This window comes from Ranitomeya imitator, chromosome 3, assembly GCF_032444005.1.
Source record: "Ranitomeya imitator isolate aRanImi1 chromosome 3, aRanImi1.pri, whole genome shotgun sequence".
NCBI classification, from domain to species: domain Eukaryota; kingdom Metazoa; phylum Chordata; class Amphibia; order Anura; family Dendrobatidae; genus Ranitomeya; species Ranitomeya imitator.
Genome location: NC_091284.1, coordinates 325,786,043 through 325,798,443, shown reverse-complemented (window position 1 = coordinate 325,798,443; position 12,401 = coordinate 325,786,043). Strand labels below are relative to the sequence as shown.

The 12,401-nt window shown below is 45.4% G+C and overlaps 1 protein-coding gene across 9 annotated transcripts in view; it reads right to left on the bottom strand.

Annotated features, from left to right (window-relative positions):
* Positions 1-12,401, bottom strand: part of SCMH1 (Scm polycomb group protein homolog 1) — a 205,345-nt gene that overhangs the window by 44,076 nt on the left and 148,868 nt on the right. For all 9 annotated transcript variants that reach the window (XM_069756690.1, XM_069756683.1, XM_069756685.1 and 6 more), the window contains 2 exons: positions 6,995-7,218; positions 171-297 (listed from right to left, as the gene is read on the bottom strand). In XM_069756690.1, the coding sequence (XP_069612791.1) occupies positions 171-297; positions 6,995-7,218 (351 nt within the window). The remainder of the gene's footprint in view (positions 1-170; positions 298-6,994; positions 7,219-12,401) is intronic.

Here is a 12,401-nt window from a genome sequence, read left to right as displayed (position 1 = left end):
AGGACTATGAAATTCCAGGTGTCTCTAAAACAAGATAAAGAAATTAGTTGTGGCCAATGATCTAATAAGGGTCTTCTGCAGTTACTGCAGTGAGAATTTGGTGCTCTTGTATAATAAAAGCATAGGAGGTGGTGAAAAGATATACAGGAAGTTGGATTCAGTGTAATTACCTGTGGGTGCCTGCATGGCAGCACATGGAATGGTTGCAGCATCTTGCGGTACAGTGCTTGTATCTGGTTCTGGGGTACTGTTTGTAGGAGAAGTGGGGACCTGGTTCAACAAAAGGCGGGGTTTTCTCTGTTAAAAAAAAAGTAAATAAAATAAAATCAATAAAATCGTTTTGGTGTAATTGTACATGACAAAATTATAGATGAATAGCTAAGTATTTGCAGAAGAACACTTTTACATTCAGATGATGTTAAACTATTTAAGGGGAATCTATAACCAGGTTTTTGCTACCTCATCTGAGAGTAGCATGATGTAGGGGCAGAGACCCTGATTTCGGAGATGTATCATTTAATGTGTTGCTAGCTTCATTTTTTATAAAATCACTGTTTTATATGCTGCAGATCTACCAGTTCTCTGAATGCTGAATTCTGTATAACCCCACCCACACCACTGATTGACAGCTTTCCGCCTATGCACACAGAAAGTTGTCAATCGGTTGTAGGGTGGGATTATATGAGCTCATGGATACAGAGGACTAGGCAGAGACTTTGAAGACCTAGGCCGGAAAGTGAATGAACTGGGAGTGCAGGTCGTCTTCTCATCCATCCTCCCAGTGGATGGACATCGACCAAGGAGATTGAACAGGATTCTACAGGTGAACAACTGGCCATGAGCAACGTTTTGGTTTTCTTCATCATCGAGTGAATTACCTGTATGATGGACTCCTTGCTAGAGATGGGTTGCATCTTACGAAAACATAACACCACATATTTGGTAGATGCCTTGCTGCACTCATCAGGAGAACTTTAAACTAGAGCAAGATGGGATGGGAAATATATGGCCAGGAAGAAATCTGCAGCTAATTAATTCTTTTGAGAACTCTGCTGTTAGAAGTGGAAAGGAAAAACATCAAACCGTGAATAAAAATAGTGGAGCAAGAGAAGCCAACTACAAACTAAAATGTGTCAAATGCACAGAGCATGGGAAACAAGGAGAATTGGGGCTGCTAACACAGGAAGAGAGATATGCTGTCATAGGCATCACTGAAACTTGGTGGGATGATACACATGCTTGGAATACAAACCTTGAAGGCTACAACTTATTTATTAGAAACAGGATTAACAAGAATGGAGGAGGTGTTGCATTGTATGCTAGGAAAACGTTTATCTCCACAAAGATCCAAGCCTCAGAGAACGGTAGCTCTGTAGAAACTGTTTGGGTAAGAATTCAAAGAAAGAACAGAAATGAGTCTATTGTAGGTGTTTACTATAGGCCACCCAGACAGACTCAAGACATCTATAAACTCTTCTTACATCAGATGTCTCTGTTCTCAGAATTGTACAACATAGCGATCATGGGAGATTTTAACTATCCAGATATTTGTTGGAAATCTCTCTCAGGCAAAAGTACTGGGTCTAGAAAATTCTTATCTTCTCTTGCTGACAACTTTATCTTTCAAAAGGTAAAAGAGAGAACAAGAGGATCTGCAATCTTGGACCTAATTCTTACCAATAGGGAGTAAATGGTTGAGGAAGTAAAGGTGACTGGGAATTTACAAGGCAGCAATCATGATCATATTATCCTCGAATCTTGTATTACTAGAGGAAGAAGAACAGCGAGGAGTCAGACTTTAAAGGGAGAGCAAAATCAGTAAAAAAGGATTGGGGGGCATGATTTTTACAGGATGAAAAGGGTGAAGCGGTCAAAAATTATGTTGAGAAGGCCGAAATTTTAAATTAAAATTTTGCATCCGTGTTCTCTAAGAAAGCAATTGTAACATCAACTGATCTTCACGGTGCCATTGAAGAAATAAAAAAATTGGCACTATCCATAAACAGAAAGATGGTAAGGGAACACTTAGCTAATGTATATGAATTTAAGTCTCCTGGTCCAGATGAATTATATCCTAGGATACTGAAAGAGTTAGCAGAGGAAATTGCAGAAACACTAGCCAGAATCTTTGAAAAATCCTGGAAAACAGGGGAAGTACCAGAAGATTGTAGAAGAGTAAATGCTGTCCCTATCCTCAAAAAAGGAAAGAAGACGGAGCCAGGAAATTACAGGCCAGCGAGCCTTACTTCTATTCCAGGAAAGATATTTGAACAAATTATTAAACAGTAAACAACATGTAGGTAAGTACTTAAGGACACAGTACCGTAATTAACCAGAGTCAGCATGGGTTTGTAGCAAACAAATCAAGCCAGCTTAATCTAATTTCCTTCTATGACGGAATCTGTGACTGGGTGGATCAGGAATATGCGGTAGAGTATATCTCGACTTCAGCTAAGCATTCGATAAAGTATCTCATACTATCCTTATTGAAAAATGACATGGGATTGACAAGGCTACAGTTAAGTGGATTCATACCTGGCTCAGTGATCGTACTCAAAGAGTGGTAATAAATGGTTGCACATCCAATTGGAAGAGTTTTTTTAAATGGGGTACCACAAGGCTCTGTCCTGGTCCCAGTGTTGTACAACATTTTTATAAATGATCTAAATAAGGGAACTGAGGGTAAACTAACCAAATTTGCAGACGATGCAAAGCTAGGAGGGATAGCTAACACTAGAGAAAACAGAGAGGATTTAGAAGGATCTAGATAAGCTTGAACAATGGACAGCGACTAATGGAATGGTATTTAACAAGGGGAAATGCAAGATTCTACATCAGGGCAAGAAAAACAAAAATGACATCTATAGAATGGGAGGAATAGAACTAAGCATCAGCACGTGTAAAAAAAAGACTTGGGTATACTAATAGATCACAGACTGCACATGAGTCCACAGTGTGATGCAGCAGCAAAAGGCAAACACAGTTCTAGGATGTATTAAAGGGAATCTGTCTCCCCAAAATTGGCCTATAAGCTAAGGCCACCGGCATCAAGGGCTTATCTACAGCATTCTGTAATGTTGTAGATAAGCCCCCGATGTATCCTGAAAGATAAGAAAAACTGGTTACATACTCACCCAGGGCCGGTCCCGTCCGATGGGTGTCGCAGTCCGGGTCCAGTGCCTCCCATCTTCATACGAAGACATCCTCTTCTTTTCTTCCTGCCGCGGCTCCTGCACAGGCGTACTTTGTCTGCCCTGTTGAGGGCAGAGCAAAGTACTGCAGTGTGCAGGCACCGGGAAAGGTCAGAGAGGCTCGGCGCCTGCGCACTGCAGTACTTTGCTCTGCCCTCAACAGGGCAGACAAAGTACACCTGCGCAGGAGCCGTGGCAGGAAGAAAAGAAGAGGACTTCATTGTACGAAGATGGGAGGCGCTGGACCCGGACTGCGACGCCCATCGGACAGTACCGCCCCAGGACCGCCCCTGGGTGAGTATAATATAACCTGTCTTTCTTATCTTTTAGGTGACATCGGAGGCTTATCTGCAGCATTACAGAATGCTGTAGATAAGCCACTGATGCCGGTGGCCTTAGCTTATAGGCCAATTTTGGGGTGAAAGATTCCCTATAAGAGAAGCATAGAGTCTAGATTATTATTATTTATGTAGCACCATTAATTCCATGGTGCTGTACATGAGAAAAGGGGTTATGCACAGGGTTATAGATATCGTTTACAGTAAAGAAATTTACAATGACAGACTGGTACAGAGGGGAGAGGACCCTGTCCTTGCGGATTTACATTCTACGGGATAATGGGAAAGAGACAGAAGGTTGGGGTGCGGCAGCTCTGGCGGTGGTGACGCGGCAGCTCTGGCAGTGGTGACGCGGCAGCTCTGGCGGTAGTGACGCGGCAGCTTGGGTGTTTGGTGACGCGGCAGCTCGGGTGGTGGTGAGGCGACAGAATGGTTATTGCAGGCTGTAGGCTTTCCTGAAGAAATGGGTTTTCAGGTTCCGTCTGAAGGATTCGAGGGTGGTGGATAATCGGACGTGTTGAAGCGTGGAATTCCAGAGGATGGGGGACATTCGGGAGAAATCTTGGAGGCGGTTGTGTGAGGAACGAATAAGTGTGGAGGAGAGTAGGTGGTCTTGGGAGGATCGAAGATTATGTGAGGGAAGATAGTGGGAGATTAGTTCAGAGATATAGGGATGCGACAGGTTGTGGATGGCTTTGTAGATCAGTGTTAGTAGTTTGAACTGGATTCGTTGGGGAATTGGGAGCCAGTGGAGGGATTTGCAGAGGGGAGAGGGGAGTAGCAAGGAGAGAAGTTGATTAGCCAGGCAGCAGAGTTGAGGACAGACTGGAGTGGTGCAAGAGTTAGCGGGGGAAGCCGCAGAGGAGAGTGTAGCCGTAATCGAGGCGGGAGATGATGAGGGCACGCACAAGAGTTTTAGTAGATTGTGGGCTAAGGAGGGACGGATTCTGGCAATATATTTTCAGTTGGAGGCGACAGGAGGTGGCAAGAGTTTGGACGCGCGGTTTGAAGGACAGGGCAGTTTCGAGTTACCCCAAGGCAGAGGATTTCAGGTGCGGGAGAGCGCGTGATGCCATTTACCGTAATAGATAGATCAGGTAGGGGGGATACACGAGATGGGGGAAAGATGATGAGTTCGGTTTTGTCTACATTGAGTTTTAGGAAGCGAGAGTTGAAGAAGGAGGATATGGCTGACTCTGGGATTCTGGACAGCAGAGAGGTGACATCTGGGCCAGAGAGGTGACATCTGGGCCAGAGAGGTAGATCTGAGTGTCGTCCGCATACAGGTGGTACTGGAAGCCGAGGGACTTTGAGTTATCCTAGGCCAAGTGTACAGATGGAAAAAAGTAGGGGCCCTAGGACAGAGCCTTGAGGGACTCCAACAGAGAGAAGGTGGGGATGAGGAGGTAGTGTGGGAGTAGGAAACGCTAAATGTGCGGTCGGAAAGGTATGGGGCAATCCAGGACAGAACAAGGCCTTTGATGCCAAGGGAAGAAAGAATCTGTAGCAGTAGGCAGTGGTCGACTGTGTCGAAAGCAGAGGACAGGTCGAGAAGGAGGAGGATGAGAACTGTCTGTTAGCTTTGGCTGTGAGTAAAGGTACCTTCACACTAAACGATATCGCTAGCGATCCGTGACGTTGCAGCATCCTGGCTAGCGATATCGTTCAGTTTGACACGCAGCAGCGATCAGAATCCTGCTGTGATGTCGTTGGTCGGGGCTAGAAGGCCAGAACTTTATTTGGTCGCTGGCTCTCCCGCTGACATCGCTGAATCGGCGTGTGTGACACCAATTCAGCGATGTCTTCGCTGGTAACCAGGGTAAACATCGGGTTACTAAGCGCAGGGCCGCGCTCAGTAACCCGATGTTTACCCTGGTTACCATCCTAAAAGTAAAAAAAACAAACACTTCATACTTACCTTCTGCTGTCTGTCCTCCGGCGCTGTGCTTTCCTGCACTCACTGTGAGCACAGCGGCCGGAAAGCAGAGTGGTGACGTCACCGCTGTGCTTTCCGGCCGCTGTGCTCACAGCCAGTACAGAGAAGCAGAGCGCCGGGGACAGACAGAGGAAGGTAAGTATGAAGTGTTTGTTTTTTTTACTTTTAGGATGGTAACCAGGGTAAACATCGGGTTACTGAGCGCGGCCCTGCGCTTAGTAACCCGATGTTTACCCTGGTTACCGGCATCGTTGGTCGCTGGAGAGCGGTCTGTGTGACAGCTCTCCAGCGACCAAACAGCGACGCTGCAGCGATCCGGATCGTTGTCTGGATCGCTGCAGCGTCGTTTAGTGTGAAGGTACCTTAAGTCATTAGTCTAGATAACAAGAAGTAATTATCCCCCTCTACTCCTCCTTGGTCAGGCCTCATCTGGAATACTGTGTCCAGTTCTGAAGACCACATTTTAAAAAAAAATTGAAAAACTGGAGCAAGTTCAGAGAAGAGCTACCAGGATGGTGAACAGACTGCAAAGTATGGCCTATGAGGAGGTTAAAGAATCTGGGAAAGTTAAGCTTGCAAAAAAGAAGGCTAAGAGGAGACTTAATAGCCGTCTACAAAAATTTGAAGGGATGTCACAGTATAGAGGGATCATTATTCTCATTTGCAGATGGAAACACGAAAAACAATGGAATGAAACTGAAAAGGAGAAGATACAGATTAGATATTAGAAAAACTTTTTGACAGCGATTGTGATCAATGTACTTCTCAACAACTTTGTCCCTGACTTGTTTGGAGAACTCCTTGGTCTTCATGGTGTTGTTAGTGGAGCCTCTTGCTTAATGGTGTTGCAGCCTCTGTAGCCTTTCAGAAAAGGTGTGTATATACTAACAGACCATGTGACACTTAAATTGCACACAGGGGGACTTCCTGTCACTAAGCATGTGACTTATAAAGGTAACTGTTGCACCAGAAAATTTAGAGGCTTTAAAGCAAAAGTGGTGAGTACATATGCACATGTCAATTTTTAGTTATTTGATCCCATAAATTTAATTTCTGAATATATTTTTCTTCCTTCACCAACTTAGACTATTTAGTGCTGACACACAAAACACAAATAGGATTACAAAAATATTTAAATATAGGATGTACTGAAACAAAATAGGTTAAAAAGCCAAGTGGGGGGAGAGGGGGTGAATGCTTTTGCAAGCCACTCTATCACATATGGTGCACCACGGGTAAATGTAAGGTTAAGCATTTATTATGTAATGGTTTATATAAGATACAACTGGGTAAAAGTGAAATAGAAAATCATATCGCAAGAAAATATGCTGCATTATATCCAGTGCGATGTACAGTAGCTGCTGTCTAGGCCAATAATAATGGTGTGAAGAAGATGGGTCATGGGAAAAGAGTTTTACCTTTATTTAAATCACAAAAATCTAAAGAGGGCTTGGCTGTCATTCTTTGTAAACCATTATGCCAGTCACTGATGCATCATCAACATGGTAGCTTATGGTGAGGGCAAGTACCTTGCTTCCAGGCTTGGGACCTCTCTTCTTGGGAAAGCGAAAAGGTTCACATAGCTTAGGTGGTTGATTTGTCAACTGATGTGCAAGAGCTTTAGGCAGCTGACCCTTCTTCCTTCCTGGCTTTCGACGTCTACGTCCAGGCACACCAGGTAGCAAGGTTTTAGGGCCTCGCAAGATACCAGAGGCAATACCTGCAGCTGGAGCTGGACTTTTTGGAATGGCCACTGCATGGAAGAAAGATTTTATTTTAGAACGCACCGATATATAACCATTGTGCGCAAAGAGATAGAAAGGGGAATAAAGAAAACTTACTATAAAATTGGTCAACACATCTTATATCGGTGTTTTATGCAAAGTACTGCCTGACATTGCTTAACATAAATTATACAGTGGGTGAAATAAGTATTTGATCCATGGCTGATTTTGAAAGTTTGCCCACTGGCAAAGACATGAACAGTCTATAATTTTAAGGGTAGGTTAATTTTAACATTGAGAGATAGAATATCAAAAATAAAATCCAGAAAATCACATTGTATAAATTATATACATTTATTTGCATTTTGCAGTGAGAAATAAGTATTTGATCTCCTACCAACCAATAAGGCCGCCATCACACTTGCGAGTTTTACGGACGTATGAGCGCAGAAAATACGTCCGTAAAACTCGCAAAACAAACGGCACAATTATTCTCTATGCCCATGCTCCTATCTGCCGTATTTTACTGATCAGTATTATACGGCTTTCTACGGCCGTAGAAAATCGCAGCATGCTGCGTTTGTCACCGTACTGCGCAAGAAATACGCCAATGAAAGTCTATGGAAGCCTGAAAAATACGGATCACACACGGACCAGCAGTGTGACTTGCGAGAAATATGCAGCGGTGTTAGAGAGAAAAGCCGGCAATTCATTGCGATGTACAGTAAAATCACACTGACAGCTTACAGAAGAATAGGTAGAATAAATGTGTACACTATATATATATATATATATATATATATATATATATATATACCTATTCTATGTCAGTGAAACACACATATATATATATATATATATATATATATATATATATATATATATATATATATATATATATATATATATATATTAATAATATTTCTTCCAGCGCGAGATAGCTTTAAAGCCGGTAATTCAATTACCGGCTTTTGCTTTCTCCTTCCTAAACCCGACATGATATGAGACCTGGTTTACATACAGTAAACCATCTCATATCCCCCTTTTTTTTTTTGCATATTCCACACTACTAATGTTAGTAGTGTGTATATGCAAAATTTGGCCGTTCTATCTACTAAATTAAAGGGTTAAATGGCAGAAAAAATTGGCGTGGGCTCCCGCACAATTTTCCTAGCCAGAGTAGTAAAGCCAGTGACTGAGGGCAGATATTAATAGCCTGGAGAGGGTCCACGGTTATTGGCCCCCCCTGGCTAAAAACACCTGCCCCCAGCCACCCCAGAAAAGGCACATCTGGAAGATGCACCTATTCTAGCACTTGGCCACTCTCTTCCCATTCCCGTGTAGCGGTGGGATATGGGGTAATGAAGGGTTAATGCCACCTTGCTATTGTAAGGTGACATTAAGCCAAATTAATAATGGAGAGGCGTCAATTATGACACCTATCCATTATTAATCCAATACTAGTAAAGGGTTAAAAAAATACACAAACACATTATTAAAAATTATTTTAATGAAATAAAAACAAAGGTTGTTGTAATATTTTATTCAACGCCCAATCCAATCACTGAAGACCCTCGTTCTGTAACAAAAAAAAAACATAATAAACCAACAATATCCTTACCTTCCGCAGATCTGTAAAGTCCAACGATGTAAATCCATCTGAAGGGGTTAAAATGTTTTGCAGCCACGAGCTTTGCTAATGCAACGTTGTTCGTGGCTGCAAAACCCCGGGGAATTAAGGTAAAGTAGGTCAATGACCTATATTTACCTTCATTTGCGGTGTGGCGCCCTCTGCTGGTTGTTCCTAGATCGTGGGAACTTTCCTAGCACAAATTACTAGCTTGTCTCTCCCTGCTCTATAACAAACTGTTAGTCCTCTGAGGTGAATTACGCTACTGATTTGGGTTGGCTCCGGACTCGCTAATCCTTAGGAAATTGGAGCTGGTGGCAGCATACTTTGCTCTGTGCGATTGGGGAGGCTTTGCAGCGACGGCGGCGGTGATAAGTATTGTTCCCGACTGAGTTGGAGTAGTTATATCGCCCTCTCTGAAGCGTGCCCAATAGCCAGTACATAGCAGGCAGCCTTTCTGGTGACTAACTACCCTAGGTGCAGTACCTAGTCTGACCTGAGGGTAAGGGGGCGCCAGAGAGGGTAAGGGGGCGCCAGAGAGCTGCAAGTTCCAAACCAGAACTGGGAAGTGGGATATAGATAAATCCCCTTCAGAAGGAACCAGGGGCAACCAAACAACCCTGGTTCGTGACAAATTGGTGTGAGTAGTGGGGACGATAAAGGTATCCATGATATATTGTTGGCAGCACGGTGTGAACTGTGACATATTGGTGGCAGAGCGGTGGGATAATAGAGCATTAGTGATCTGGTTTGAGCAATCATTCTTCTCACTAAAAACTTGCACAGTTCTTGCAAAGACTTGGCGCAAATAAGTTTGGAGAACAAGCTCACTAGTCCTGAGACAAGTGTGTGTACATGTGATTACCCCCTACCTTTCTCTTCGTTTATCTATCCTATCTTTTATTTGGCAATGATGGCCGCAAGAGGAGAAGGCTGGTATAAGCAGCATAACAAGGACACTTGTTGCCCTCTGCGGGTTCATGCAGATTGGTGCTACGGGCAAAAACAAAAGCCAACTGGTCGCAGCTCTTGGGTAACGGGAAATTGCTCAGAGCCCAGCGGATGCAGAAGCCAGCCCAAGCGAAAATGGTTCCGAGGCAGAGGTCCAAATATTGAATGCTGGGCCTACCAGCAACCAAGGCGTATTGGACCCCCGCCTGCAGCTGGCTCTGCAACAATGCTCTGCAGATGACACAGAGATGTCTGCAGCTGGTCCTGCAATTCCAAGAAGAGGAGAGAGCCGAGCGGCAAGCGGACCGGGAGCACCAGCTGGAGTTAGCCTGACTCCAGGTGCAGAGCTTGTCCCAGTCGAGCGGTGAGCCCAACAGCACTCGGACCCCTCAGCCCCGGCCACAGCACTTTCCTGTGATGGAAAAGGACGGGAACTTGGACACTTTTCTGCGGGCATTTGAGAAAGCCTGCAGACAGTACCAGCTGCCTGGGGACGAATGGGCCCAATACCTGACCCCAGGGCTAAGAGGCAAAGCTCTGGAGGTGTTTGCTGCTCTCCCTCAAGAACAAGTTGGTGACTATGAGGCCATCAAGCAGGCCCTGATAACCAAGTACCAGCTTACACCTGAGGTTTACCGTAGAAAGTTCCAGAACCTCCAACGTGGCCCACACCACAGGTACGGTAATGTGGTGCATGGACTCAGGACCCACTTTAACCAGTGGATCCAAGGACTGTCAGTGACCACCTTTGAGCAGCTGGGAGACCTGATGATCAAAGACCAATTTCTACATCTGTACTCAGCTGAGGTGCGACAGTTCGTGATGGACAGAGAGCCCAAAGACATGACTAAAGCAGCGCAGACTGCCGACACCAATGAGGCCAACCGTAGATCGGAAGTGCGGAAACCAGTCACCACCAGCTGGAGAGAGGGTAAGTCTGCAACCAACACCAGTACCCCTGCAAGCCAACACACCAGAGGCCCTGTCCCCATTGCCAACAGGATCAGACCTACCACCGACCCTCGCCAGTGTTTTGTCTGCAAGCGGACTGGCCACATCAGCACCCATTATCAAGAGAAGCAGAGGAGCCCCCCAGCCAAGGCCACAGGGCCTAATGCACCAGTTATTTTGGTGGGTGGGGCGGTTGGGAGGGTGTGTGACAACGTGCAGCATGTCACCTTGGGGGGCCATGTCGATACAGGCCTCAAGGACACCGGGGCTGAACGAATCCTCATCTGACCCGAACTGGCGGCCCCTGAAGAGATAATTCCGGGGAAAATCCTGACTGTCACCGGGATTGGGGCATCCGCTGTCCCCTGCCAATGGCCTGGGTGTATAGATTGGAGTGAAGGAAGTGGGGCTGTCCGATCACTTACCCACTGATGTTTTATTGGAGACTGATTTGGGGAGGACGGTTGCATACTATGAACATGACTCCCCACTCCGATCGAATGCTGATTATAGCAATGGGAAATTGCATGTGTTACCTGACAATGCTTTACCGATTAATGATGTACCTGATAATCATTTTTCTGAAAATGCGGAGGGTAATACTGATTATGTGGATGATGAAAATATGCATGTTTTATCTAATAACCATTTGTTTCCTAGGAAAGATGTGTTCACAGGTGCAGGAGTGCTCAACCACGTAACTCCACGGAGTGGGATGGCTGAGGAACCCCTAACAGGAGCAAGCGATGGTGCTCAAGGAAATGGGGATATGCATGGGAACCGTGAGGAAGGTGATGCCGTGCAACTGATCAGTGCCACAGAGGAAGGTAACTGCCCTATAAGTAGCACTGCTCCTGGAATATTGGGGGTGGATGGGGACGTAGTACCGACGGCTGTGAGGGGGCCTTCCAGGCGTTGAGAACAGCCATGTGCAACGCTCCTGTGTTGAAAGTAGTCGACAGCAGTCAACTGTTCTTGGTGCAGACCGACGCCAGTGAGTTTAGCCCCAGAGCTGGACTCAGTCAAGTCGACTCGTGGAACCACGAGCACCCCGTGTTGTACCTGAGCCAGAAGCTTCTGCCTATTCCACCATCGAGAAGGAGTGCCTGGCCATAGTCTGGGCCCTGCAACATTTGCAGCCCTACCTGTATGGTCGCACCTTCACTGTGGTGACGGACCATCACCCTCTGTGCTGGCTACAAGCCATGTGTGGAACCAACGGAAGGTTGCTACGCTGGTGCCTTACCCTCCAGCAGTACGACTTTACAATCAAACACAAAACGGGCAGGGAGCATGGCAATGTAGATGGGTTGTCCCACCAGGGCGAACCTGACGAGGTGCGCATGAGTACCGAGAGGTTCTGCCTCCGTAGCGCAGTTCAAAAGGGGAGGTGTCAGGAACATGAGCTATTTGATTGTCTATGATCACACGCACTGAGCTCTGCTATGTTCCTTAAAGCTGCAGATTCAATCCCCCTTCTTTTTTTCTGCCTGCCAGCACAAGGCTGGAATTCTCAGCCACTCACCCTCCCTCTCCCCTGCTATATAGTATAATGGGAGACCAATGTGCAGCAGCCCCTCACTCAAGAATTTATATGGCTTCAAATTGAAAGTACAAGTCGAAGCAGATGGGAAAAACTCCAGGAATGTCTTTGTCTGCACTGTGAATCCAAAAATGTAA